General features: G+C 55.8%; 1 protein-coding gene and 1 long non-coding RNA gene across 3 annotated transcripts in view; one reads left to right on the plus strand and one right to left on the minus strand.

The window, feature by feature from the left end:
* Positions 1–22,526, plus strand: part of MGAT5B (alpha-1,6-mannosylglycoprotein 6-beta-N-acetylglucosaminyltransferase B) — a 72,332-nt gene extending 49,806 nt beyond the window's left edge. The window contains exons 11-18 of one of the 2 annotated variants that reach the window (XM_042916468.1): positions 2,521–2,651; positions 3,089–3,094; positions 13,717–13,872; positions 14,651–14,797; positions 14,964–15,080; positions 19,649–19,723; positions 20,867–21,123; positions 21,467–22,526. In XM_042916468.1, the coding sequence (XP_042772402.1) occupies positions 2,521–2,651; positions 3,089–3,094; positions 13,717–13,872; positions 14,651–14,797; positions 14,964–15,080; positions 19,649–19,723; positions 20,867–21,123; positions 21,467–21,665 (1,088 nt within the window). In that variant the 3' untranslated portion in view covers positions 21,666–22,526. The remainder of the gene's footprint in view (positions 1–2,520; positions 2,652–3,088; positions 3,095–13,716; positions 13,873–14,650; positions 14,798–14,963; positions 15,081–19,648; positions 19,724–20,866; positions 21,124–21,466) is intronic. The other variant, XM_042916470.1, reaches the window with a different exon arrangement.
* LOC122206869 lies at positions 16,243–18,592 on the minus strand. Its single transcript, XR_006196605.1, has 4 exons — positions 17,995–18,592; positions 17,629–17,849; positions 17,151–17,447; positions 16,243–16,750 (listed from the first exon to the last, which is right to left on the minus strand). It is a non-coding gene; the product is annotated as an uncharacterized LOC122206869 (long non-coding RNA).
* Positions 22,527–27,450: the final 4,924 nt, after the last annotated feature.

Raw genomic sequence — 27,450 nt, forward strand, 5'->3', positions numbered from 1 at the left:
TTTATTAATTAAAAACATTTTTGTAACGTTTTATTATGTATTTTCGAGAGGCAGAGACAGAGCACGAGCAGGGGAGGATTAGAGAGAGAGGGAGACACAGAATCCGAAGCAGGCTCCAGGCTCCGAGCTGTCAGCACAGAGCCCGACGCGGGGCTCGAACTCAAACTGTGAGGTCGTGACCTGAGCCAAAGTCGGACACCTGACTGACCGAGCCACCCAGGCGCCCCTGTTTTTATAACTTTTAAAACCATTTCTACGAAAGCGTTTATTGAAGTATATTAGAGTTACTTGCTCATACGCTGATCTCTCCCTGATAGATTATGAACCGCTCAGAAGGGGGGCCACTGACTGATTTATCTCCCTGGAGCCTATCAGGGTCCTCGGGAAATGTTAATTGAGTGAATACATTAAAGAAACAGAACAAAAAAGGAAGAGAGAGTTTGCGGGTCCAGGGCAGAATTCATGAGCAGATTCATTTCCGCATCTAGCCAGGCGGTGTCCCCAGGGTGGCTGCCTCTCTGGGCTCACCCTTGCCCCTGCCCCCACGAGCTCTTGGCTCTTGGTCTCTGTTACTCTAACTGATTGGACACTTCCCTGTCCCACTAGTTTGCTAACTGGGCAGGGTTGGTAGAATGAGGGATTCTTCAGCTGGGTGAGTAGGGAGGAAATGGCAATCAGGAGAGAGGCCTGGGGTGTCGGTGGGGGGAAGCAGGTGGGGCCAGAGGGAGGGAGATGGGGCTGGGCGGGCAAACTGGGGAGAGAGGGTCTGGTCTGTCCTCCTGGGCCCCCCCCCCCCTTCCCAATCTGGGTGGAGCCTCCTGAAACAGGAGAGCTGCCCGCATCCTGACCATCACAGAAATAACTCCGGGCCTCCGGCGCCCCTCCTTATGCTCCGGAAGCTCTAGAAGAAAGATCATTTTGTCCTGGGGTCAGCAAAGGCCCTTCCTTACAGTTGGGAGTTTCAGACCCAAGAATCCACGAGCTTTCTGGGGGCACTTAGGCAGGAAACCTTTCCTTCTACGATGCTCCAGGCATTGGTTGTGACGGTTTGTGGGTAGAAATAGTACGTGAAATCGACACATTGGATCGAAGTATACAGCTCCGTGTCAGAAATGCTAAAATGTGAAAACACGCTCGCGGGATGAAGAAATGGCGACTTTGGCGCCAGGGCTGTTCTGGGAAATCGAGGACGCGCGGTCTCTGCCAACCTGCTCGCCGCAGCCCCTCCCACCCCGGAAGGCGGAGTGGATGTCGTTGGGCTCAACAAATGTTCTGTCCAAGGTCCTGAACACGATGGGAGGGACCCTGTGCCTTGCGAATCCGTGGCACGGGTGCTGAGGCGGACAGAGCTAAGTGGCACGACCGTGGAACAGCGAGAGAGGCTGAAGTGCATTCCCTGCCCCCGGTGCGCTGGGTTCTGGGGACAAGGGAGCAGGTCAGAGTGTGGGCTGTACCGTAGCAGAGGCAGAACCACGGGGGCGGGGCCACAAAGAGAGGGGCACTGGAGCCCAGAGGAGGAGGTGGCATATGAGTGGGGCCCTGAGGCCGGAGAGCATTTTCTCATCCACGTCAGGGGAAGAAGGCGCTCCAGGCAGAGGAAACGGCTGGGGCAAAAAACTTGGAGGTGGGGAAGTCAGGATGTGCCCACGCACTCATGAGCCAGCGCGCCAGGCTCCCCCTCCCAGGTGCCGGGGACAGCAAGGTGAGCCGAGCAGAGCCCCTGCCCTCACGGGGCTTACATTCTGACACTGATAAACGATCCATTTGATGTATAATATCATGTTTGGGTCAGCAAGTGCAGGGTAAGGGACAGAGAGTGACCAGGGCCAGGAGGGACCTCTCGGCAGGGTCTTGTAGGCAAAGCATGCACGGAGAGAGGGAGTGCACCGGGCGGAGTCCCAGGAGGTAGTGAGAGATCCTGCCGAGGGGGACACGGGGGCAGACCCTGGAGACTGTTGTAGGGACTTTGGCTGTTGGGGCCACCGCAGGGTTTTGTGCAGACGGACCTGGTCTGACCTAAATTTGAAAGGATTGCTCAGGACCTAAAATTGAAAGGCAGTGCCAAGAGAATGGCGGAAATGGGGGTAGGCAGCCGTCACAGTGGCCCAGGACAGAGGATGGTACCCGGGCCAGGGCGGCAGTGATGGAGGCCATGTGGGACATCCCACCAGGTACCGGCTCTGCTGATGGGTGTCGCCAGTGAGAGAAAAGGGGAGGAGCCAAAGCCTGGGTTCCTGAGCGAACCTGGGAGGGAGGACTCTGACCAGGACAGGGTCCTGACTGTGCCTGTCTGCAAATGAGCAAGGGGACCTCCCAGGGTTCCCTCTGCTCACGGCTCCGCTCTGGGGAGGGAGATGCCCGGGGCCAGGACACTGATGGGTGCTCTGCCCCTCCTCTACCAGCCCCCTGTCCCCGTCCCTGTCTAACGGGGCCCCCTCTGATGGGGCCAGTGCAGGTAGACCCGGGGCGCGTCCGTGGCTGTGTGGCAAGCCCCTTCCTGACCCCGTGGTCTGGCCGCAGCTCACACCCCGGACAACTCCTTCATGGGCTTCGTGTCCGAGGAGCTCAACGAGACGGAGAAGCAGCTCATCAGAGGCGGCAAGGCCAGCAACATGGCTGTGGTGTATGGCAAGGAGGCGAGTATCTGGAAGGTGAGAACGCCCCCCCCCCTCCAGAACTCCCACCCCCCAGCTCTGGATGTAGAACTGTCCCCCACTGATGGGTCAGAAAAGAGAAGTCCCTAATTGCCACTGAAAATACCCAGCCTGGGGGCTGCTAACCTGCCCCCCTCGGCCCCTGCTGTGCAACGCTCTCAGATGTCCTTTATCAAGGACTGTGCCTTGACCCGCCACCCTCCCTAAGAACAGATCAATAAACACTGTGAGCCCGGCAAGGGGGCTTAGGCTTGACTTGGGGGCGCTGCGGGGTGGGGGGCAGGAGTGCAGAAGGCAGGAGAGGCTAAGGATTAGAGCCCCATCTTCCGGCTGGGTCCCCGGGGAAGCGGTACCTGTGTGGGAGGTCATGTGCTCACTGCTCACTGACCTGTTCTCTCTCCTCTTTTCTCTGTGCCCTCCTGGCAACGAGGCAGCTCCAGGTACGGTGACCGCTTGCCATAGTCTCTCCTCCTGTTCCTCTCTGTTCTCAATAGGGCATCCCCTGGCGGGGGGGGGGGGCTGCTCTCGAGTCCCCTCCCACCCCGACCCCATGGGGTGTAGGGGGAGGGATGGAGGTCATTCTCATGTGATGCCAAATGAGCAGGCTGCCACGGGGCGCTCGGGCCGGGGGTAGCACCGGCCGCATCTGCTTCTTCCAGAACAACACTGCCAAAGAGCTGCCCCAAGAGGTGAGAGGTTATGAAGTCTGGGAAGAGAAGGGCTTTATCTGTAGCTCAGGCGTCTCTGTGATAGCCGGGAGCGACGCTGTTCTGCAAGGGACCTCAAAGAAGCTGCCTCCCAAAAAAGACATCTTTGCTCTGGTCTCTGTGGCTGGGGGAAGCCGGAGGTGGCTTGATGAACAGCATGAAAGGAGCATCCTGGGACAGTCGCCACCCAGGGTTCAGGAGGACAGGTGGCACAGGAGTGCGGGACAGGGGAGACTGAGGCCCTCACCTCCTCACGGGAGCAGCAGCTGGGATCAGGGCGAGGCCTTGGGTGAATTTTGTGCCAGAGGCCCATCTTATCTGGGTGCCCAGAAAACAGGGCTTGTGGCTCAGACCTGGGTGCTATTTTGTGAGAGCGTGTAGCCCAGGGAGCAGGAGTAGGGCAGGGGTGGGTGGAAGAGGGGCAGAAGGTAGGCCCGCCCTTGCCGCTGGAGGAAACAGGCCAGTTATCAGAAGACCCGTCTGGGGGGCCTTTTCAGACGGCAGGTTGGGACCCATGGATAAATCGGGAAGTTAGCCCAGAGCTCTGGAGTTTTTCTGCTCGGCTTTCCTGAGGAATAATTGACAAGGGAAAATTGTATGGTTCTTAGGATGTACAACACGATGGCTTGATATACACATGTTTTGCGAAAGGAACGCCACGATCAAGCTGATTAACACACCTTCACCCCACATAGTCATCTGTGTGTGCGTGCGTGTGTGTGTTAAGAGCACTTAAGATCTGTTCTCTCAGCAAATGGCAGGTGCACCCTACAGTATTATTAACCAGTCACCACGCTGTTCATTAGGTCCCTGAACTCACGCGTCCTCCAACTGAAAGCTTGTTCCTTTGACCAGCCTCTCCCCACTTTTGCACCCCCAGCCCCCAGCAGCCACCATTTCTATGAGCTCCCCTCTTTTAGATTCCACATATAAGGGAGATCATGCCGTATCTGTCTTTTTCTAACTTAGAGAGTCTCAAATACACTTTTAAAATGAAATAGGATCACAGAAACTGTAGAATAAAGGAATATCAGAGGACCTTTATGTATTAAGAGGAAATGTAGTTTTAAGATTTTATTTTTTTATTTTATTTGCTTAGAATTTTTTATGTTTTTTTTTTTTTTTGAGAGGGAGAGAGACAGAGACAGAGAGTGTGAGTGGGGGAGGGGCAGAGAGAGTGGGAGACACAGAATTTGAAGCAGGCTTCAGGCTCTGAGCTGTCAGTGCAGAGCTGGACACAGGGCTTGAACCCATGAACCATGAGATCATGACCTGAGCCTAAGTCGGATGCTAAACTGACTGAGCCACCCAGGTGCCCCTTAAGATTTTATTTTTTAAATAATCTCCACATCCTGGCACAAAAACAGACACTCAGATCAATGGAACAGAATAGAGAAACCAGAAATGGACCCACAAACGTGTGGCCAACTGATCTTTGACAAAACAGGAAAGAAAATCCAATGGAATAAAGACAGTCTCCTCAGCAAGTGGTGCTGGGAAAACTGGACAGTGACATGCAGAAAAATGAACCTGGGCCACTTTCTTACACCACACACAAAAATAAACTCAAAATGGATGAAAGCCCTAACGTAAGACAGGAAGCCATCAAAATCCTCGAGGAGAAAACAGGCAAAAACCTCTTTGACCTCGGCTGCAGCAGCTTCTCACTCAACACATCTCCAGAGGCAAGGGAAACAGAAGCAAAAATGAACTATTGGGACCTCGTCTAAATAAAAAGCTACTGCACAGTGAAGGAAATCATCAGCAAAACTAAAAGGCAACCGACAGAATGGGAGAAGATAATTGCAAATGACATATCAGGTAAAGGGTTGGTATCCAAAATCTCTAAAGAGCTTATCAAACTCAACACCAAAAACACAAAGAATCCAGTGAAGAAATGGGCAAAAGACGTGAACAGACACTTCTCCAAAGAAGACATCCAGATGGCCAACCGACACATGAAAAGATGCTCAACATCACTCATCATCAGGGAAATACAAATCAAAACCACAATGAGATACCACCTCACACCTGTCAGAATGCCTAACATTAACAATTCAGGCAACAACAGATGTTGGCAAGGATGCGGAGAGAGAGGATCTCTTTTGCACTGCTGATGGGAATGCAAGCTGGTGCAGCCACTCTGGAAAACAGTATGGAGGTTCCTCAAAAAACTAAAAATTGAACTACCCTATGACCCAGCAATTGCACTACTAGGCATTTATCCACGGGATACAGGTGTGCTGTTTTGAAGGGGCACATGCACCCCCATGTTTCTAGCAGTGCTATCGACAATAGCCAAAGTATGGCAAGAGCCCAAATGTCCACCGATGGATGAATGGGTAAAGATGTGGTGTATATATATACAATGGAGTATTACTCGGCAATCAAAAAGAATGAAATCTTGCCATTTGCAACTACGTGGATGGAACTAGAGGGTATTGTGTTAAGCGAAATTAGTCAGAGAAAGGCAAATATCATATGACTTCACTCATATGAGGACTTTAAGACACAGAACAGATGAACACAAGGGAAGAGAAGCAAAAATAATATAAAAACAAGGAGGGGGACAAAACATTAGAGACTCTTAAATATGGAGAACAGAGGGTTACTGGCAAGGTTGTGGGAGCAGGGGGATGGGCTAAATGGCTAAAGGGCATTAAGGAATCTACTCCTGAATTCATTGCTGCACTATATGCTAACTAACTTGGATGTAAATTAAAAAAAAAAAAAAAAAGAGAGAGACTAGATTTGAAAAAAAAAATCTCCACACCCAACATGGGGCTTGAACACATGACCCCGAGATCAAGAGTCACATGCTCTACCAACTGAGCCAGCCAGGTGGCCCAAGAGCACATCTTGTTTTGTGAAACTGAAAATTTATATGCATGTGGCGCCTGGGTGGCTCAGTCAGTTAAGCGTCCGACTTGAGCTCAGGTCATGATCTCGTCGTTGGTGGGTTCGAGCCCCGTGTCAGGCTCTGTGCTGACAGCTCAGAGCCTAGAGCCTGCTTCGGATTCTGTGTCTCCCTCTCTCTCTCTGCCCCTCCCCTGCTCACCCTCTCTGTCTCTCTCTCTCTCAAAAATAAATATTTAAAAAGTTTTAAAAATAAAGTTTGCATGCATGCGTGCACACACACATCCATAACACACACACGCATTATACACACCTACATAATGCACATTCACGATACATACGTGCATATACACGTGCATACGTACATAAATACGTGTGTGTATGGGTGAAAAAAGGCTGCTGAACAGTATATATAACGTGAACCGTTTGTGCATGTGTTTTAAGGAAAATGTAACTATGCTTTGAGTGCATCAAATATCTGAAAAGGTACACAAGAAACCGTTCTAACAGCTGCCTCCTGCGACAGAATGAGGAAGTTGGTGGGGGTGTAGACACTTTCTCTCTACACTTTACATTCATGGTTTGCTTCTCCTTCTGTGAGCACATTTAGTTTTACGAGACGTAGTCCTTTTATATTTAGTGTGATTTCTGATATATTTGGCTTCGGATCTACCATTTCACTAGCTGGCTTCTATTTCTTTTTCTTTCCTGTTCCACGTTCTTTCCCCTCTCATTTCTTGTCTTCTTTTACACCGATCTGTGTTTTGAAACTCACGCCCTCTTAGCTGACTCGTACTCTCTCCTAGTCTTGTAGTGCCTGCTGTAAACATGATAACATGAATCCTTGACTTATCACAGTCTAGTACAAGTCAGTACCTTTACCTTTTATTAGATAATAAAAGAACATTAAAGTGTTTAATTGCATCCCCCCAACGTAGGTGCTCTTATTTTAATTCCCTGAAAATGCCTTTACTTCACCCTTACTCCTAGAGGATATGGTCGCTGTGTACAGAATTCTAGCTTGGTGGTTATTTTCTTTCAGCATTACGAAAATACTGTCTTCTGGCTTCCGTCCTTTCTGTGAGCCTTGCCATTCCTTTAATGGTAATCTGTCATGGGCGCCTGGGTGGCTCAGTCGGTTAAGCATCTGACTCTGGCTCAGGTCATGATCTCACAGTTCGTAGGTTCGAGCCCCGCGTCGGGTTCTGTGCTGACAGCTCAGAGCCTGGAGCCTGCTTCGGATTCTGCGTCTCCCTCTCTCTCTGCCCCTCCCCTGTTCACACTCTGTCTCAGTCTCAAAACTAAATAAACATTTAAAAAATATATAATTTATTTAAAAATTAAAAAAAAAAAAAAAAGAAAGGGGGTGCCTGGGTGGCTCAGTCGGTTGAGCGTCCAACTTCGGTTCAGGTCGTGATCTCACAGCTCTTGAGTTCAGGCCCCATGTTGGGCTCTGTGCTGACAGCTCGGAGACTGGAGCCTGTTTCAGATTCTGTGTCTCCGTCTCTCTCTGCCCCTCCCCTGCTCGCACTGTCTCTCTCTCTCTTTCTCAAAAATAAATAAACATTAAAAAAGAATAAAGGTAAACTGTTGTCCTTCTTTGCTCACTTTTACGACCTCTGTGTGTTTGGTTTCCAGTAGACTTACTATGGTGTGCCTCGTTGTGGCTTTCTCTTGATTTATCCTACATGGTGTTTATAGAGCTCTTGAATTTGTGGTTTGATCTGTCGTTCGTCTTAGAAGATTTTCAGTTAGTTATCTAAGTATTGCTTCTGCCTCTCTCTCTCTCTCTCTCTCTCTCTCTCTCTCCTTTGCTTCTGGGTCTCTATTTCCACATACATTAGACTCCAGCATAGCCTCTTTGTCTCTTACATTCCTTTCTGTAATCTCCACCCTTGTGGTGTGGTTCATTCTGGATGTTTCCTTCTGTTCTTTCACTAAACGAATTCTCTCTTCAGCTGGGTCCAACCTGCGGTGAAATCCATCCATTCAGCTCCTAATTTCAGCTGCTATATTTCTCACTTCTAATATTTCCATTTGGTTTCAAACCTCGTCTTCTATTTCCTTGACTACATTCAGCAGACTTATCTTGAGGTCTGTATCTGGTAACTCCAGCTTCTAGAACTTCTATGGGTCTCTTTTTATTGTCTGTTTCTCTTGGGTTTTGATCATATTGTCATGTACCCGATTCTTCTAAAAATCAAGGTGTTTAAATTTTTTCTTTAAAAATCTATTTTTGGGATGCCTGGGTGGCTCAGTCGGTGAAGTGTCTGACTTCGGCTCAGGTCATGATCTCAAAGTCTATGAGTTCGAGCCCTGTATCGGGCTTTGTGCTGACAGCTTGGAGCCTGGAGCCTGCTTCCGATTCTGTGTCTCCCTCCTCTCTCTGCCCCTACCCCGTTTTCACTGTCTCTCTGTCTCTCTCAAAAATAAATAAACAGTAAAAAAAAAAAATTAAATCTATCTTTAACAGGCTTTACTGAGCCTGGACGTGCAGTCCACCACACGTTTCAAATGGATAGTCTCGACATACGTGTATATACGTGTGAAACCATCGCCACAATCAGGATAGTGCCTCTGTCACCCAGGTTCCCTTCCTCCTGCCCGTCCCCTCCTCCCTGCCAGACAGCCCGTGAGCTGGTGTCACCACAGGTTAGTGGCGATATCACTTTCTATGATTTTATATAAATGGACTCCTCTGGTACATGCTCAGTTTTTGGTCTGGGTTTTCTCACCGAGTATAATTATGTCAAGATTCATCCGTGTTATCGCACGTATCAATAGCTGATTCCTCTTTATGGCTGAATAGTGATCCATTGTATGGAGGTACCCAGCACATAGTTTGTGTGTGTTCACCTGTTAGTGGACGTTGGGGTCGTTTTCAGTATTTGGCCGTTACAAGCAGAGCTGTTATGAACATCCACGTACAAACGTCTGTACGGACATATCCTTTCATTTCCCTTGGGTAGATCCCTAGGCGTGAATTGGCTGAATCGTAACAGTAGAACTACGTTGAACGTTTTCGGAGCCGTGGGGAGCAGTGGTCGTACTGTTTTACGATTCTGCCGGCAACGTGTGAGAGTTCCGGTTCCTTTGCAAATTCGTCAATACTTCCATGGCCGGTCTTTTCCATTTGAGCCATTCTCACAGATGTGCAATGATATCATACGGTTTCCGCTTGTAGTCCCCTACGTCTGATGATGGCGAAGATATTTTTGCGGCCCTATTTGTCCTCCCTATATCTTTTTGGGGGTCTTTTCAAAGTCTGTCCATTTAAAGAATTGGGTTGTTTTATCATTGAGTTGTTAAAGTGCTTTACACGTTCTGAATAGAGGTCCCATATCAAATACATGCTTGGCAAATATTTTCTGTCTGAGGCTTGTCTTCCTTCTCCAGAGAGCAAAGTTCTTTATTTTTTTTTTTTTTAACGTTTATTTATTTTTGAGACAGAGAGAGACAGAGCATGAACGGGGGAGGGGCAGAGAGAGAGGGAGACACAGAATTCGAAGCAGGCTCCGGGCTCTGAGCCATCAGCACAGAGCCCGACGCGGGGCTCGAACTCACGGACCGTGAGATCGTGACCGGAGCTGAAGTCGGACGCTTAACCGACTGAGCCACCCAGGCGCCCCACAAAGTTCTTTATTTTAACGAAGTCCAGCGTTTTATGGCTTGTGCTTCTGGTGTCGTATCTAAGAAGTCTTTGCCTCACCCAAGGTCACAAGGGGTCTTCCCCTGTGTTTGATAGTTTTAGGTTTTACATTTAAGTCTATGATCCGTCGTGAATTAACTTTTGTGTATGATGCGAAGGGCAGATTAAACTTCTAATTCGTTTTCTTCTTTCGCACGTGGACGCGCAACATTCCGTGACCATTGGCTGAAAACACGATCCTTCCTCCCCTGAAATGTCTTTGTGCCTTTGCCAAACATCAATTGGCCATGCGCCTGTGGGTCTATTTCTGTACTCTCTGTTCTATCCTATTGATCTGTCTTGACGCCAACAGCACACGGCCTTAAGTACTGGACTTTTACAATAAGTCTTGAAATCAGGTAATGTAAGTCTGCCCGCTTTCTTCTCTTGTCAAGTTGTTTCTCCTAAGCCTGCTGGGGTTTTGACTGGGATTTCATTGGTGGTGGTAGTGGTGTGGTGGTCCTTCTCCTCCTCCCCCTTCTTTCTCCACCTCCTCCTTCTCCTCCTCCTCCTTCCCCCTCCTCCTCCTTCTTTCTCCTCCTCCTCCTTCTCCTCCTCCTCCTTCCCCCTCCTCCTCCTTCTTTCTCCTCCTCCTCCTTCTCCTCCTCCTCCTTCCCCCTCCTCCTCCTTCTTTCTCCTCCTCCTCCTTCTCCTCCTCCTCCTCCTTCCCCCTCCTCCTCCTTCTTTCTCCTCCTCCTTCTTTCTCCTCCTCCTCCTTCTCCTCCTCCTCCTTCCCCCTCCTCCTCCTTCTTTCTCCTCCTCCTCCTTCTCCTCCTCCTCCTTCCCCCTCCTCCTCCTTCTTTCTCCTCCTCCTCCTTCTGCTCCTCCTCCTTCCCCCTCCTCCTCCTTCTTTCTCCTCCTCCTTCTTTCTCCTCCTCCTCCTTCTCCTCCTCCTCCTTCCCCCTCCTCCTCCTTCTTTCTCCTCCTCCTTCTTTCTCCTCCTCCTCCTTCTCCTCCTCCTCCTTCCCCCTCCTCCTCCTTCTTTCTCCTCCTCCTCCTTCTCCTCCTCCTCCTCCCCCTTCTTTCTCCTCCTCCTCCTTCTCCTCCTCCTCCTTCCCCCTCCTCCTCCTTCTTTCTCCTCCTCCTTCTTTCTCCTCCTCCTCCTTCTCCTCCTCCTCCTTCCCCCTCCTCCTCCTCCTTCTCCTCCTCCTCCTTCTCCTCCTCCTCCTTCCCCCTCCTCCTCCTTCTTTCTCCTCCCCCTCCTCCTCCTTCTTTCTCCTCCTCCTTCTTTCTCCTCCTCCTCCTTCTCCTCCTCCTCCTTCCCCCTCCTCCTCCTTCTTTCTCCTCCTCCTCCTTCTCCTCCTCCTCCTTCTCCTCCTCCTCCTCCCCCTCCTCCTCCTTCTTTCTCCTCCTCCTTCTTTCTCCTCCTCCTCCTTCTCCTCCTCCTCCTTCCCCCTCCTCCTCCTTCTTTCTCCTCCTCCTTCTTTCTCCTCCTCCTCCTTCTCCTCCTCCTCCTCCCCCTCCTCCTCCTTCTTTCTCCTCCTCCTTCTTTCTCCTCCTCCTCCTTCTCCTCCTCCTCCTTCCCCCTACTCCTCCTTCTTTCTCCTCCTCCTCCTTCTCCTCCTCCTCCTTCCCCCTCCTCCTCCTTCTTTCTCCTCCCCCTCCTCCTCCTTCTTTCTCCTCCTCCTTCTTTCTCCTCCTCCTCCTTCTCCTCCTCCTCCTTCCCCCTCCTCCTCCTTCTTTCTCCTCCTCCTTCTTTCTCCTCCTCCTCCTTCTCCTCCTCCTCCTCCCCCTCCTCCTCCTTCTTTCTCCTCCTCCTTCTTTCTCCTCCTCCTCCTTCTCCTCCTCCTCCTTCCCCCTCCTCCTCCTTCTTTCTCCTCCTCCTCCTTCTCCTCCTCCTCCTTCCCCCTCCTCCTCCTTCTTTCTCCTCCTCCTTCTTTCTCCTCCTCCTCCTTCTCCTCCTCCTCCTTCCCCCTCCTCCTCCTTCTTTCTCCTCCTCCTTCTTTCTCCTCCTCTTCCTTCTCCTCCTCCTCCTTCCCCCTCCTCCTCCTTCTTTCTCCTCCTCCTCCTTCTCCTCCTCCTCCTCCCCCTTCTTTCTCCTCCTCCTCCTTCTCCTCCTCCTCCTTCTCCTCCTCCTCCTTCCCCCTCCTCCTCCTTCTTTCTCCTCCTCCTTCTTTCTCCTCCTCCTCCTTCTCCTCCTCCTTCCCCCTCCTCCTCCTTCTTTCTCCTCCTCCTTCTTTCTCCTCCTCCTCCTTCTCCTCCTTCATTCTGGAAAATGAATATAAAAAAATTGTAGAAATAACTCGAGGTCAAGGATGATGCCGTCTTCTTCCAGACACTCTTGGCTTGTGGCTGGGGCCCCAGCAATCTCAGATCAGTGAGAATGATCGAGACTATTTAAGACAGATTCAGCCCCTGTATGGGCTGCTCTAGTTCCGGCCCACCCTTTCTACCAGCGTGTAATTCCTCAGAATTCCAACCCGAAGGGTGGAGTTTCCATCAGCACCCCCGCCCCCCGCCGCCCAACTCAGCAGACCCCAAACTCTGACTTGTCCCCCAGCTCTGCAAGGTGACCAGAAGCTCTGCTCAAGCCTCCTTGCTGCTGACTCTGGAATCAGCAGGTGCCCCTGTGGGGGAACCCTGGTCTCAGCAGCGACCTCAACAGTCTCCTGCCCTTCTTCTCTCAGATCTTGGCCTTGTAATTCTTCACGCTTTGGTAGATTTTCACCACCTTCGCACAAGGTTTTGTACTTCCACATCTTTCCTGGTCGTTCTCAGAGGCAGGGCTGATATCCTTTACCTACTACACCATTTCCCGGAGCGGAAGGCTTCTTTACGAAAAACGTGTGCAGTTTGGAGTCTCAAAACGTGAACTGTTCCTTATCTTGATGTCCATTGATAACTTTCTTCAAGAGCCGCGGTTTACAAGACAAAACCTGGGCTGAAGCTCCTTGCTGTCTGACCTCATGGCTAGCCAGCGGGACAGAGAGAAACTGCCTTCTTTTTTTCTGGCCTGTTGGCCTGCTGAGGACCTGCCCTCCCTGAACAAAACCCCTCCCTGGCTCTATGATTGCGAAGTTCCTCTCTTCTCAGCTTCTCCTTTCCTCTCTTCTGTGAGTCTCAGAAGCCCCCAAGAAGTACAACCCAGGGGCAGATCCCAGTCTTACTCCTGATGAGATCCTACGCTGCCCATACCTCCCGGCTCGGGGCCCCCGCCATGGGGTCCGACGGGTGCCTGGTGGCTGAGCTGTTATCTCCTCCTCTGTGCCCTGCTTCCTGTTGTCCCCCTCCCCCCAGGCTGGGCCTGTTTCCACATCGAAAGCAGAGCCTGGAGCTGGGACTCGCGTCTGGAGGGGCTGAGCCTTTGCTAGTTTGGGGGCGTTCACTCACAGGTGTCCTCCTTGAGGACGAAGGCCCTGCCTGAGCTCAGTGCCAACACATAGCAAGTGCTTCATAAAAATGTGCTCCGTGGGTGGATGGACGATGGGTGGAGGACAGAGGGAGACAGAGAAGGAGGGATGAGATGACCTTGGCCCCACAGCTCCTCAGATGTTCTTAGAGGTCATCAGGGGTTCCGGGGAGGCAAAGCGGCTTCATTTGGGTGTATTTAAATGTGAGTCCCTATACGGTTTCTTTGCAAAGGAAACACTTCCGTGGCTAAGAATAGTCCTGCAGCCTCTCTCGTCTAGTGCAACTTCTGCAACTCACAGATGAAGAAAATGAGGACCAGAGAGGGCAGGGGCCTTGCCCGAGGTCACGCAGCTGGCTGACGGCTCCGCAGTTTCTGGCTTCCAGACCAGGGGTGTCTCTTTGGACGGCTGTGCCTTCCGCATGTGGGGCGAGGTTCCCATGTCCAACCCTCCTCTTCCAGGGGAAGGACAAGTTTCTGGGCGTCCTGAACAAGTACATGGAGATCCACGGCACTGTGTACTATGAGAGCCAGCGGCCCCCCGAGGTCCCGGCCTTCGTGAAGAACCACGGTCTCTTGCCGCAGCCTGAGTTCCAGCAGCTGCTGCGCAAGGCCAAGGTGAGCCCCGCGCCCCCCCCCCACCCCCGCTGTCCTCACCCCCTCGGTACCGGTGCAGCCCGGTGGACTCCTGGGCCAGGCCTTGCTGTTAGAGCCGCTGAAGGCATGGCAGGCTGAGGGCATGCCCTGGCTGGAGTTCCACGGACTGACTGCTTCTGGAAGTTCTGCACCGTATTCCTGGAGCAGCAGCGGGTACAATGGGCATTGACTCTGGTGCTGGGCCCTGAGGGATCGGGGTCAGCTGAGGCTGGAGGGCCTCCAGGCCTCTCCTGCTCTAACCACAGCTCTTCCCGCAGGCCCCCTGGATATGTGTGTCTGTGGGTGGGCTGGGCGAGGAGGAGCGGCTTTGTGCAGTCGGCAACTTGAACAAGCTTACACTGCAGCCCGGGGTTCAGAATCATTTATTGATCGCCTTCCAGCGGGGCCAGCCCTGTGAGCACTCCTGGCGCAAGTTAGGTGCTGAGTGAATCGTTTTTAGGATGTGTGGGTAAAGGTCCTTTAAGCTCAGCTGTAGGTGTGGGTCTGAAACCTCCTAAGCTTGAGACCCTCACCCTTGTCTTTTCCCCTCCAGAATCCTAGCCCGCCGCGGCAGGAACGGGCCATTGATATAACCGAATCGCAGCTCCTCTTCCCGAATGGGGAAACTGAGGCCTAGAGAGGGGGAAGTGTGTGCCGCGGCACATGGCCGCCTCCTGTGGATGCCCCCGCCCTGGCTCCCTGGGGCCCTGGGCTGCGGTGCCCAGGCTTCCCTGACCATTGTGCCACCTGGCTTCCTCAGCTCTTCATAGGGTTCGGCTTCCCCTACGAGGGCCCTGCCCCGCTGGAGGCCATCGCCAACGGCTGCGTCTTCCTACAGGCCCGCTTTAGCCCGCCCCACAGCTCCCTCAACCACGAGTTTTTCCGAGGCAAGCCCACCTCCAGAGAGGTGAGTGGGGAGGGTCTGACGCGGGGCCCCCCACATCACCCGGAAGAGGGAGACAGGCCTGGGGTGAAAGGACACGTGGGACAAGCTGGGGGGGGGGGGGCGTCCCCTTAGCCCAGCCCGGCCAGGCAGGCACGGGGGGAGATGGCTGCTCTCTCTGCCCCGCCAGCTGTTCTCCCAGCACCCCTACGCAGAGAACTTCATTGGCAAACCCCACGTGTGGACCGTCGACTACAACAACTCAGAGGAGTTTGAAGCGGCCATCAAGGCCATCATGAGAACCCAGGTGAGGCTCAGATCCAGTCAGGGCTGCCATCAGCCACCACTGCGGGTCGTAGCCGTAATTAGAAAAAGGTGCCCCTCTTGGTGAATTCAGACTCGTAAGCTTGGGCTGGGAAATTTGATGAGGGGTGGGGTGGTCCCCACTTACCAACTCGAGTTGGCGGGGGAGAGAAAAAAAAAAAAATGCCTTTGTGTCGTGAGCAACCTGCACAACCGTACATGGCAGCCCTGGATCCGGAATCATTTATTAAGCACCTTCGGAGACAGAGCCCTGTGAGCACCGCCTGCACGTGTCAGGCGCTGAGTGAATGTTTCTCAGGAGTAGCGCTTGGAGGGTCTTCGAACTCTGCTGTCGGTGTGGCTCTGTGGCCTTTTGTCCGCGTGCCTCAAACTATAAACGTGTCGGCAGGTCATCTGGGGGTCTTGTTAAAATGCGGGTTGGGATTCAGCAGGTCTGGGGTGGTGCCGGGCCCAGGGCCACCCTTCGCGTAGCAAGGGGGAGAACTTTCCGGGTTTCCTTCGGCAGGTGTGTGGGCATTGCCATGTGTGGGGGCACGTGTGTGGGAGTGGTGACTGTTGACGGCCCCCTGTGCTCTTCTGGTTCCCTCATTTTGGAAAGGGGTCCGACTCTGCTCACCATGATCCCTCTGGACCTGTCTCCCTCCTCGCCCAGCACCGTGTTAATTGAGCGTGCCCTCCCCCGGGAGGGGAAGGGGACGCACTGCTCAGGGTGAACTTCTGGGTCTGGGGCAAACCCGGAAACCTGGCGAGCCTTCGCCTTGGTGAGGCCACCACAAATGAGTGACAGGAAACACCGGTTCCTTCTGCAAGGACAGCCATGTCCCAGGAGGACACTGCTGCCCCAGGGGAGCGGGGGACACTGCCAGACTCAAGGGCAGAGACCGGCAGGGAGAGACCCTCCACCCCAGCCCCGGGGGACTTACGGGCTTAGCTTTGGACCCAGAGCCCCGCCTGGTTGTTCTGACCTTGAGGCAGGCTTGCGTTTTCTTTAAGTTTATTTTTTTTGAGAGAGAGAGAGAGAGAGAGAGAGGAAAGGGGAGGGGCAGAGAGAGAGAGAGGGAGAGAGAGAATCCCAAGCAGGCTCCAGCTGTCAGCGCAGAGCCCGATGCGGGGCTTGATCTCACGAACCGTGAGATCGTGACCTGAGCAGAAACCGAGCGTCAGACGCTCAACCGACTGAGCCCCCCAGGCGCCCGTGGCTTGTTTTTAATCGCCCTCCTTTCACCACCAGTCACTCCCACGCGGAAACCCCAGCCTCTGTCCCCCCTCATCAGAGGCCCCCCAGAAAATCCCCGCCTCCCTGGCCTGCTCCGTTCTTCCACTGACCACACCCTCGTCCTTCCCTCCTTCTGTCTGGGGGCGATGTTTGTCTAGTAGAACATAGCTGCCCGGAAGAACACAGCTCTGTCACAGCCTGCGCCCGTCAGTAGTCGTCACGGACACGGGCAGGTCGACCTGCCAGGTGGCTGAGCCCCTAGAACCTCCCTGAGCAGTGAGGGGGTGACGCCCTCCACTCCGTTCTTCAGCGTCAGCTTGAGGCAGTCTCTGCTGTGAGTCCCTCCAGGCCATGGACCGTCTTCAATCGGGTTCCTCCAGGAGGTGACCCGGGGGCACAAGTCGGTTATTTGGAAAGTGATCCCAGGAAGGAGCGTCCTGGAGTGACAGAATGAGACAGCGTCTAACCGAGTAGGTCACCCCAGCTGGCCCCTGGCCCTCAGTGCTGGTGGGGACCTATGGGGTAGGTCACATCCCAGCGTGACCTCCATCGCTGGGTGGATGAGGGCTGCACCTGGGGACCCTCGCAGGGCGGAGCCAGCCAGAGACAGTCGTAGTGGGCGAGGGGCTCCCCAGGCGGCCTCAACGCAGGAGAAAAGCCGGAAACTGACCGACCCCAGCCCCCAGCGGTGACACACGGCCCATTCTGCGTTCCAGGTGGGCGCGGCATGAGAAGGGCCCCCCACCCCCATCCTCCTCCTGCTCCTCCCCTCCCCTCGAAAAGCAGTCCTCCAAGGCTTCTAACCCAGGGGACAAGGTCAGGGGGTAGAGGACATACCAGCAAGCCCACCCCCAGGGCTCAGGTCCGGCCCAGCCTGCAGGAGACATCGCTAAGCTCCGCGAGCACGTGGAAATATGTTCCGTCCGCAGAACAGAGCCGGGCTGTGGGGGGGCCTGTGAGTGAACGTGCTCTTCCGTTCGTGGGTTCTTTGCGGTCGGACACCCAAGAAATCGGTAACGGACGCTGCCCTGGGGAAGGGCCTGGGTGTCCGGGATGGGAGGAAAACTTACCTTTCGTTGTTTTTTCTTTTGATCTTTTTGTTTTGTTTTGTTTTGCTCCAACGTCTGTTTAATTCTGGGAATGAGTTAATTAAAAAAAAATCACGATAACAAAAGGGTCAAGGAACCAAGGTTTTGCCGATCTGCCAAGCGGAGACTGACGGGTGGTTTCCCGAACCTGCCCGCCTGCTGCCTTCAGCCCCCCCGGGTGTCCCGCCACCCCCGCCTGCCTCCCTGGGCGGTTCACACCCCCTTACCCAAGAATCGCCCGGGCAGGTGTTTAAAATGCAAGTTCCTGGGCCTGGCATCTGATATTAAAGGACCGGGTGTGGCCCTCGCAGCTGCCTTTTCACCAAGCAGCCTGGGTATGTGTCCCAATCCTATTTTGGAGAACTGATTTGGGGACAGCTGGCAGGAGCCGAGAGGACCAATGAGGGCCACCCTCAGGGGACACAGCTTGTGCGGCAAATCCCAGGGCCTTTCACAGGGAGAGGGGGGAAGAAAGGTAAGGAACCGGGAGGAGGTGAGAGAGACCCCTGTCACCCCCCCCCCCGCCTCCCGCTCTCCCTACAGCGCAGGACCAGCACCTGCCAGCCTGTCGAGACAGATTACACCGTGAGCACCTGTAATTAGGCCTAATGGGGGTAATTTCCAGGCAGGCTGGCTCCTCTGGTGGAGATTCATGGCAGGCTGATGCGAATTACGTGTGATGTGGGCTTCAAAGCACAGCGGGAGTGACTCCGGGTGGAGGGGGGGCTGCTGCTGTGGAGCAGGCCGAGTGGCATTTGGAGGGGAACTCTCTCCTCCGGGCGGCGGGGGAGTGGCTCTCTAGCCGGGGCTTGAGGTCTTGTACCCTGGAGGTGTCCAGGGAACCGCTGGGCAGGAGCCGGCTGCCGGGGCCATCGTGGCCATCAGCCCCAGGGCTGAGGGCAGGTCGGGGCCGGGCCGTGCACCGCTTGGGGCCGCAAAGGCTGCCGGTGGCTGGGGTATAGGACCTGGATTCTCTCGGGTTCTGGAACCGCCCGCGGATGAAGAATAGTGCTCTCAGCTGCAGGGAGAACGGGGGTTCTCCAGACCAGATGGGTGGGCTCTCGTCCCGAGAATCTTCTGGAGGCCTGCACTCGTTTCAAGGGGAGCAGCTGCTGTTTCCCTGGGCGACCCCCTCAGCCTGAGTGTTGGGGATGCCCCCCAGGCAGAGGGCCCAGGATGGGCCTCCAGCCCTTCGAGGTGGGGTCTATGGGAAGCAGGACCCCCCCCCCCCCCCCCGGTGCACCTGAGTGCCCGTCTGTGACGGGGGAGGGAGGCCGCTCCCACTTGGGCAGAGCTGTCAGATCACAGCACCTCGAGCTGCGGGCAGGGAAAGGGCGTAAGTTGGAATCGGGCTGGGCCGGGTGTGGCGCCCATGCCCCCACGTACACACAACACACACACACGCACCTATGAGATGCTCTTTGCATCTTATACACACACGTGCACACACACTGGGGAGAAGCGAGGTCGGAGGCCCGAACAGGCTGCTCTCTGAGTCTGGGATGGGCTATCCCCACGGCCCCGTCCAGCCAAGGTGGCTGTGTGCCGGGGTCACCAGAGAGGGCTTGGTCAGGAAAGGCTCCCAGGTGCCTGGCCTGGGCAGGAAGCCTTACAAATTCTCCTCGCTCCACCTGACCGGGAGATGCCCCTGTGTTCCTTTTCGTGAACGTTCTACCTTCTGGGCAGAATATACGGGCAGAGCTGGAGGTGCTACTTGCTGAGCACCTACTGTATACTGGGCATTGTGCCAGGCAGGTCCCGGTTCTCCAGGGGGGCCTGTAACCTGGGAGACACGAGGGACAGATCGGAGATGATGACACAGGTGCCAGTTCCACCCTGGAGGAACTCTAGGGTGCCACCCAGGAGAGTGGTCCTGGACAGGAGTGGGGCTGGGGCTCAGGGAGGGCTTCCTGGAGGAGGCGTCCCCTAAGAGGGGAGGGTGAACCCATCTGGGCTGGCTGTGGGAAGGGCAGGCATCACAGCCCAGGAGGGGATGGGGGCTGAGCTTTAGGACAAAGGGAGGGCAGCCGGGAAGGGGGCAGGCAGGGGGTGGGACGGCCCCCAGGGCCACAGGCAGGTGTTCCAGCTGATCCGGCCGGGTAGAGGGGCCGGGTAGATGGTGTGGGGGGAGGGGCTTCCGGGCGCACCAGATTTTGCCCCCAGTGCTGAGCAGGGCTGGCCCCCAGCAGCCGGGTCGGGGAGGGGCCCGGCGCTCCTCCCCCATGTGTCCGCCCGTCTCTTCCACAGGTAGACCCCTACCTGCCCTACGAGTACAGCTGCGAGGGGATGCTGGAGAGAATCCACGCGTACATCCAGCACCAAGTAGGTGGGCCCCCCCGCTCTCCGCCCCCAGGGGTGGGTCCTCCCCAAACCCCATCAGCCCCGAGGAGGGGGCCTAGCCCGCTCCACTGTCTGAGGACGCTGTCTCCACCCAGGGCTCTGTGTCCGTTCAACCCCCGCCCCTTCTTCACCTGTCCGTCCGGGTACTTTCCCCAGAGATGATGCAGGGGAGCGGTCCTGCACTGCTCAGGCCAGGAGGCCAGGCCCGGGGGTGAGGTGGGGCGGCCCTGGGCGTCCAGCTCGAGAGCCCAGCCCCATACCGCAACACAGAAACAGACTTATTTTTACTTTGAGAAAGAAGTCGTGGACAAGTCTGGTAACTGATTGGCTGGTGAGTATGGAGGACCCCCCCCCCCACCCCCAGGGATGAGACTGGGCTGGGGACCAGGTCCTCCGCCCTGAGAACCCAGGGGATCTGAGCCTCCTGAGGGCCCACGGGTGGTCCTTCCAAGCTCTAGGGCCCAGCTGGGCAGCGAACTACAGGAAGATGGCTTTATAACTACTTGATATTCAGACCCATAGCGTGTGGCCTCTGACTGCACCTTGCCCCCAAGCCCTGAGGGTTGGAGGGTGGTTCTGGACCATTGCTTCACCACAGGAGCACTGAGGCCTGCAGCAGAGAGGGCTTGGTGGGGTCAGGGCCAGAAGCTAGAACCTGAGACTCTCAGCTCCCAGCCGCCCTTTGGGATGTCATCAGGAAACCCACAGGAAAGCATTTGCTGGGCCATATGGGTGGTCCCTGGAACTGATCCCTGCCGGGAGAGCCCCTCCGGCCAGCACCAGCCCCCCCAACCCCCGTCCACACCGCAGGTGGGGCACACGGGCCTCAGGGTAGAAACCCTGAGTCTAGCCAAAGTATGAGGTAGCACAGGGTGGATCAAACCTTGCCATCCAGCTGTGACGCCCTGGGCAGATTCCTTGACCTCTCTGAGCCTCCGTCCCCCCGCCCCCCAACTGCCGAAATAGCTGGAGGCATAGTGGTACCCTTTTGATGGGGTTGTCACGAGGGGGAAAAAAATGCCATGACGCATGGTGGTTGGCCTGGTATTTGGGAAGCTCCCCATGTGGTACGATTGTTGTGTCAGCGTCCCATTTCCCCTTCTAACGCCCGCTTTCCTCCTGCAGGACTTCTGTGCAGCCCCAGGCCCTGTCCCGCCAGGGGCCCGAGCCCCACAGAGTCCCTTCGTCCTGGCCCCCAATGCCACCCACCTGGAGTGGGCCCAAAACGCCAGCTCGGCGCCCGGGGCCTGGCCCCCAGCGCACTCCCTCCGAGCCTGGCTGGCCGCCGCTGGGAGGGCCTGCACGGACGCCTGCCTGGACCGTGGGCTGATTTGCGAGCCCTCCTTCTTCCCCTTCCTCAACAGCCGGGACGCCTTCCAGAAGTGAGTGAGCCCCCGCCCCCGCCCCCACCTGCCTTCCGTGGGTGGCCCAGTGCAGCACGCCGGTTGGTCCTCGTGCCATCACTGCCCCGCCCCCTGCCGGATCCCTGCCCCGCCCCCTGCCAGCCCCTGCCCTCCACCCCTCCCTGAGCCTCTTCTAGGTCCGGGCCAGGAGGGCTGCCCCGGGGTCCTCCTGGTGGCTCAGCCTGCAGCCCCACCTGCCCTTTCTCATAGCGGGCAGAGGGGGGCGGCAGCCCGGCGTCTGTCCCCGGGCCTCCTGGAAACGGGGAGGGGAGCGGGCGGTACATGGCTGGGGCAGTGAGCGCCGCCCGCCGTGCCTGTCCAGGCTGCAGGTGCCCTGTGACAGCACCGAGTCGGAGATGAACCACCTGTACCCGGCCTTCGCCCAGCCCGGCCGCGAGTGCTTCCTCCAGAAGGAGCCGCTGCTGTTCAGCTGTGCCGGTTCCAGCACCAAGTACCACCGGCTCTGTCCCTGCCGAGACTTCCGCAAGGGCCAGGTGGCCCTGTGCCAGGACTGTCTGTGAGGGCACCCGCCCGTCTGGCCCTCCCTGCCGCAGGAGAAAGCACCAGCAGATTCCGAGCTCCAGCGACCCGCCCGCCCCTCGACGCCCCCAGACTGGAGCTTCCTTCCTTGGCCCGGAAGTGGCCCGGACAGACATGTTCGCGGGGAGGGTGGGGGGGGCAGCTTGTCCAGGTGCCGGGTGCCCGCCCCAGGCAGGCTCCTCGTCCTCGTCCGGGGGCTCGTGACATCGTGGTGGCCAAGCAGAGGGCCCCGCTGGCAGGAGCAGGGGGTCGGGGCCCCTGGCTTTGTGCAGGGCCCCTGTTGGACCAGATGGAGAGAGGGCCCTGGTCCTTCTCGGGCCCACGATGGGGCCTTAGGATGTATGGGGAGGGAGCAGGGGCCGTACTTGTCCGATGACCCACTGAAGGGTCCAGAGAGTGATGTGTGAGGGGTCAGTCTTGTCCCTTTGTGGTCAAGAGGGACAAGGGACAGGGGGAAGGCCAGGCTGGGGGACCCTGCTCATGCCTCCTCTCAGCCCCATCCCGCCTGCCTTTGCAACGCCCCCCCCCCCATTCTATACTTGGGGGGCACAGTGGGAGTGCGGGGGGCCACCTAGACCCTGGGTTGAACCGTCTCCCTCTCCCGCTCGCTCGAGCTCTCTCCACTTCGGGCTTCTGCCCAAACTCATCTTGGCATGACTGTGACTCCAGGCCATGGACTTGTCCCCAGAGCCTCAGTTCCCGGCCCAGCAGGCTCTGGGACCCCCACCCCTTAGCATCACTTGTAGGCAAAGGCTGGGGACGGAGCTGTAGCCCATGGTACGTCCAGTCTAGTCCCTGGCTTCCCAGGCCCGCTAGCCCCCAGGTAGGCCCCCCCACCCCCACCCCCCAGTGCTGCGTGTCCCTATCTCCAGCCTCCTCTAGCCTCCAACCGCCTCTGGACCCAAGCATCATCTCTGTGTGGCATGCCTGCCCCGGCCCCAGGACGCCCCCTCCTCCTCCTCCCCAGGCCCAGAGCCCTGCCCGAATAAACAGGTCAGGCCTCCAGAGACACTGCCACCCCAGCCCCTTTTATAATCCCACCCCCCACCCCCCCAGCCAGGCCTGACCCTCCACCCTGCCAGGGAGGCAGCCCAGGGCCCCGAGAACCGGGAGAGGGGAGGAGCGAGCCGGCGTGGGGCCGAGGTGGGGTGCCTCCCAATGCCAGACCCCTCTCTGGGCCTGGATGGCCCCTGTAGCCGCAGAAACTCAGTGGTCGCCAAGGACCTGGCCCGTCGGGGGAAAGCAATAGAGACACTCTTTTCTCTCTCTCTCTTTTTTAAAGATTTATTTCTTGAAATAATAAATATTTTATTGGGATGTGAGGTGCAGAGAGCAGTGTGCTGTTTCTTATCTTTTCCTGGGACTGCCAGGGCGTGGTGGGGGCGGGGGGGGGGCGTGGATATCCTGGGTGGGCCCCTGCTGCATGTCTCTTGGAGCACACAGGGTGCTTGGGGCTAGAGAGTCGGTGTTCCCTGGGTCAGGCTGCCCAAGGGAAGTCCCTGCGGGTGCCCCACGCCATGACTCCAGGGACCCTGCTCAACAAGCAGGGCGGTACCCGGTTCTGTTCACCTCGGGCTGGCCCCCGAGAGGTCAGAGAGCACAAATAAATCTTGATAAAAGCCTGAGTCAGATCATGACAAATACTGGCTAATACTGTACTTCAGACACAGGGCTGACGGTCGGACACACAGCTTGTCATTTTTTAAAAATTTTAATTAATTTATTTTTTCAGTTTTTTTAATGTTTATTTTTGAGAGAGAGAAAGAGACAGAGTGCGAGCAGGGGAGGGGCAGAGAGAGGCGGAGACACAGAATCCGAAGAAGGAGGCTCCCGGCTCCCGAGCTGTCAGCACAGAGCCCGACATGGGGCTCGAACTTACGAACCGCGAGATCATGACCTGAGCCGAAGCCGGACGTTTAACCGACTGAGCCCCCAGGGGCCCCTCTACTTATTTTTAATTGATTTTTAATTTGCAGTTTCCTGATGGCCTAGGATGTGGAGGCATCTCTTCGTATGCTTACTCCCCATCTGTGATCTTCTCTGTGAGGTGTCTCTTCAGCTCTCCTGCCCAGTTTGCAATCAGTTCTTTGTTTCTTACTGTTGGGTGTTAAGAATTCTTTGTACAGGAGCCTACTTCTGAATGCTCTCAAGCTTTGAACTCGGGCGGGGTGGGGCGGGCAGAGGGTGTGGGGCGCTGGCCAGCGGGAAGGGGAGAAGGGGACCCTGGGAAGAGCCTGCAGGCCAGATGTAGGACCAGATGCCGGGGTGGGGGAGGCTGTGAGTTCTACGGCCCTTCCCCCCTGGACCCGTGCCCGGCCCCCCTCCTCAGCGCCCACTGGACAGGGGAGGAAGTAACGGGCCCAGGCCGGCCTCTCCACCACCCCCGCAAGGTGACGTCATCCTCCTGCTGACAGGTGAGGAAACCAGTCTCCGATGACGCCCCTCCCCAGCCTTTGGAATCACCTGGGGAGCGTCCGCCACCCCCACATCCAGGCTGCATCCAGACCAGTGAAACCCAGTCTCTGAGCAGGGCCTGGCATCCGAAGTTTGAAAAAGCTCCCCTCCGGGTGTTTGTACCGAGCATCTGATGTGAATCCCTGGGCTGACATCCAGAAGGGGTAGCTCCTCTCCGCAGCCCCACCTCCCGGCTCTGCTCCCAGAGGGTCGATGGGGTGATGGGGTCGAGGACCTACCCTCGTAGGGAGGCCTCACTTGCCCTGCCCCTCCCTCCCGTCTCCACAGCCCAGGGCCCGTGGGGGTGCGGCCAATGAACCTGGGAAGGAAGAAGGAGGAGGCTGGGGCCAGCCTAGAGCAAAGAAGGCACACGGGCCCCAGCTGACTCCAGGACTTGAGTCCCAAGTTCGAGGGCAGGAGAGAACCCTGGGAGGCTGTTGACAAGCACCCCTCCCCAGGACTGGGGAGGCTGGAGGGCAGCGGAGGGGGCAGGGTGCCCTGCGGTCTCTGCAGAGGCCTGGGAGGCATTGCCAGTTTGGTTTCCTGCAGCCGGAACCTGGTGGGCTCAGCTTCTCTGCGTCCCCGCACCGCAGCTGACCGCTTTCCCTTTGCGATGCCAGGGGCCCCTCAGAACCCCAGCCTGTGGCTGTGGGACCCCCACCTAACTCTGTGCTTCTGGCTCCTCCTGCACGAAGTACGGGAAATAGGACACACGGGGGGGGTTGAGGAGGAAACAAGGTCGGGCAGGTCTGGGCCCGGGTACGAGGAGGGAGGTGAAACAGGAATGGGCAGTAGGGGGGCTTCTGGGCTTGAGGCTCAGGACTGCCTCCAGGAGCTCCGGGATCAAGGGGCTCAGACCTCAGGCCTCAGACCTGGGGCCTCCATAACGGAGAGAATAAATTTCTGTTTTTCTCTTTTTTTGTTTACTTGTTTTTCCTTTTCCTTTTCTTTCTTTTTTTGTTTTTAGTTTTTTTCAAGTTTATTTTGAGAGAGAGCGTTTGAGAGACAGTGCGCAAGCAGGGGAGGGGCAGAGAGAGAGAGAGGGAGAGAGAGAGAGGATCTCAAGCAGGCTCCGCACTGTCAGCGCAGACCTGCTGCGGGGCTCGAACTCACGAACCGCGAGATCATGGCCTGAGTCGAAGTCGGACGCCGAACCTAAGACTGAGCCGCCCAGGCGCCCCAAATTTCTGTTGTTTTAAGCCACCCAGTTTGTGATCTTTTTTTTTTTTTTTTTTTTTTTTTTTACAGCGGTCACAGGAAGCTGTTCTGTTCCTGTTCATACAGAACAGGTCAGATTTCTGCTGCCTTTAAGGACGGATAATCACAGCAGAGGGAGGTCACCACCAGCCCAGAGGCTTGAGCTGAGTGTCCCCGGGGTCATGAGCCAAATGGCCCCTGGCCAGACGGTTGGCCCCAGCACACAGCCCAGCCCGTCTTTTCTCTGGAGGGCAGGACGGTGGTTGCTCTGTAAAAGTTCCAAAGGAAAAAGAAGGTTGGCCCCAGGGATGCTGGCCGACTGTGGTCCACACCGCTGTCCCCTCCAGACACACACAAACACCCAAAGCCGGGGGCCCGGGGCCTCTGGGGGCAGCACCCAGGTACTTGGAGCAGGAGGGGGACGTGCCTGGAGCCCGACTTCCCAGCTTGAGTCTGGGACCGCAACCCTCCAGCTGATTGAGCCTTAGATGGCCTCCCTCTGACTCTCTGCTAAAAATAGCCCAGCCCCGGCTTCTGCACATATTTGGATATCGGGCTCTGGAGACTCATGATGCCGGAGGGATAGCGAGGCAGATTCTTCCCATGTTGGGTGTGAAGCCATCTCCTGGTCACTTGCTTTCCTGGTCAACTCCCAGCTACCCGCGCCAGCCCTGGCCGCCCAGGCCTGACCCTTTCCTTGCGGACTCTTTGTCGGGGGGACCCCAGGGCTGGCGGGGGCCTGGGCCTTTTTGGCTTTTGGAATTTCGGGCTGGGGCAAAGCTGCGAGGGCTCCGTGGGAAAACACGAGACACGCCCGGAGGCTCCGTACCCTCGTCCTAGTTCCCCCTTGTCCCTTAGAACCTTCACCTGGACACATGGGTTGTGGTGTCTCTTTTACTTCCTGGTGTTTTATAAAGCAAAGCTCTCCATGGGGCACCTGGCTGGCTCAGTAGGTAGAGCGTGCGACTCTTGATCTCAAGGTTGTGAGTTCGAGCCCCACACTGGGTGTAGAAATTACTTAAAAATAAAATCTTTTTTTTTTTTTTTTTTAAAGAAGAAAAGCTTTCCAGTTATCTAGGGTGATATGGGGTTAAGTTGGCGACCTTCCAAAGGGGGGTTTACATTTAAAGAGTGGCTTCTCTCGTGGAGTAAACATGTGCTCGTGCGCACACACACACACACACACACACACACACTAACTTGGGCCTTGGAATCAGCCAGCCCTGGGCTCAAAGTCTGTCTTTGACACTTGTCGCTGGCTGCAACCTTCAGCAGTCAACTTCTCTGAGCTTTAGCCCAACATTTAGGTAAGTTCGGATGCAAAATTTTTTTTTTTAGTTTATTTATTTTTTGAGAGAGAGAGTGGGGGAGAGGCAGAGGGAGAGGGAGAGAGAGAATCCCAAGCAGGCTCCGCACTATCAGCGCAGAGCCTGATGCGGGGCTCGAACCCACAAACCGGGAGATCATAAACCGAGCTGAAATCAAGAGTCAGATGCTTAACCGACTGAGCCCCCCCGGGGGGCCGCTGGGTAAGTGCAGATAATACGTATTAGTATTGATTCTCATCACTGCCGTAATGAGTGGCCGCAAACTTAGTGGCATAAAACAACACTAATTTATTATGTTATTATTACATATTATTTTTCAGTCAAAGTCCAAAATGGGTCTCATGGCTAAAATGAGGTGCCTGCAGGGTCACATCCTTCCGGAGACTCTAGAGGAGAATCTGTGTCCCCTGCCTTTTCCACCTGCTAGGGGCCACCTGTGTCCCTTGCCTTGTGGCCCCTTCCTTCATTTTCAGAGCTGGCGATGGCTGGTCGAGTCCTTCTCACATCTTATCACTCTGGCACCAGCTCTCGTGTCTCCTCCTTCTGCAAATAAGACCCCTGTGATCACACGGTACCCCCCAGATAATCCGGCACAATCCCCCTATTTTAAGGTCAGCTGATTAACAATTCAAATTCTGCAACTTGATTCTTCCTTACCACGTGTGCTAGTCAGGGCTCTCCAGCGAAACAGGAGTGTAGACATATATAGACATCTACATGAGTATAAAGAGAAAGAGATTTATTTTAAGAAGCTGGCGTACGTGATTACGGAGAGCGACTAGCACGA

The sequence above is a fragment of the Panthera leo genome, chromosome E1 (genome assembly GCF_018350215.1).
Source record: "Panthera leo isolate Ple1 chromosome E1, P.leo_Ple1_pat1.1, whole genome shotgun sequence".
In the NCBI taxonomy this organism is placed as follows: Eukaryota; Metazoa; Chordata; class Mammalia; order Carnivora; family Felidae; genus Panthera; species Panthera leo.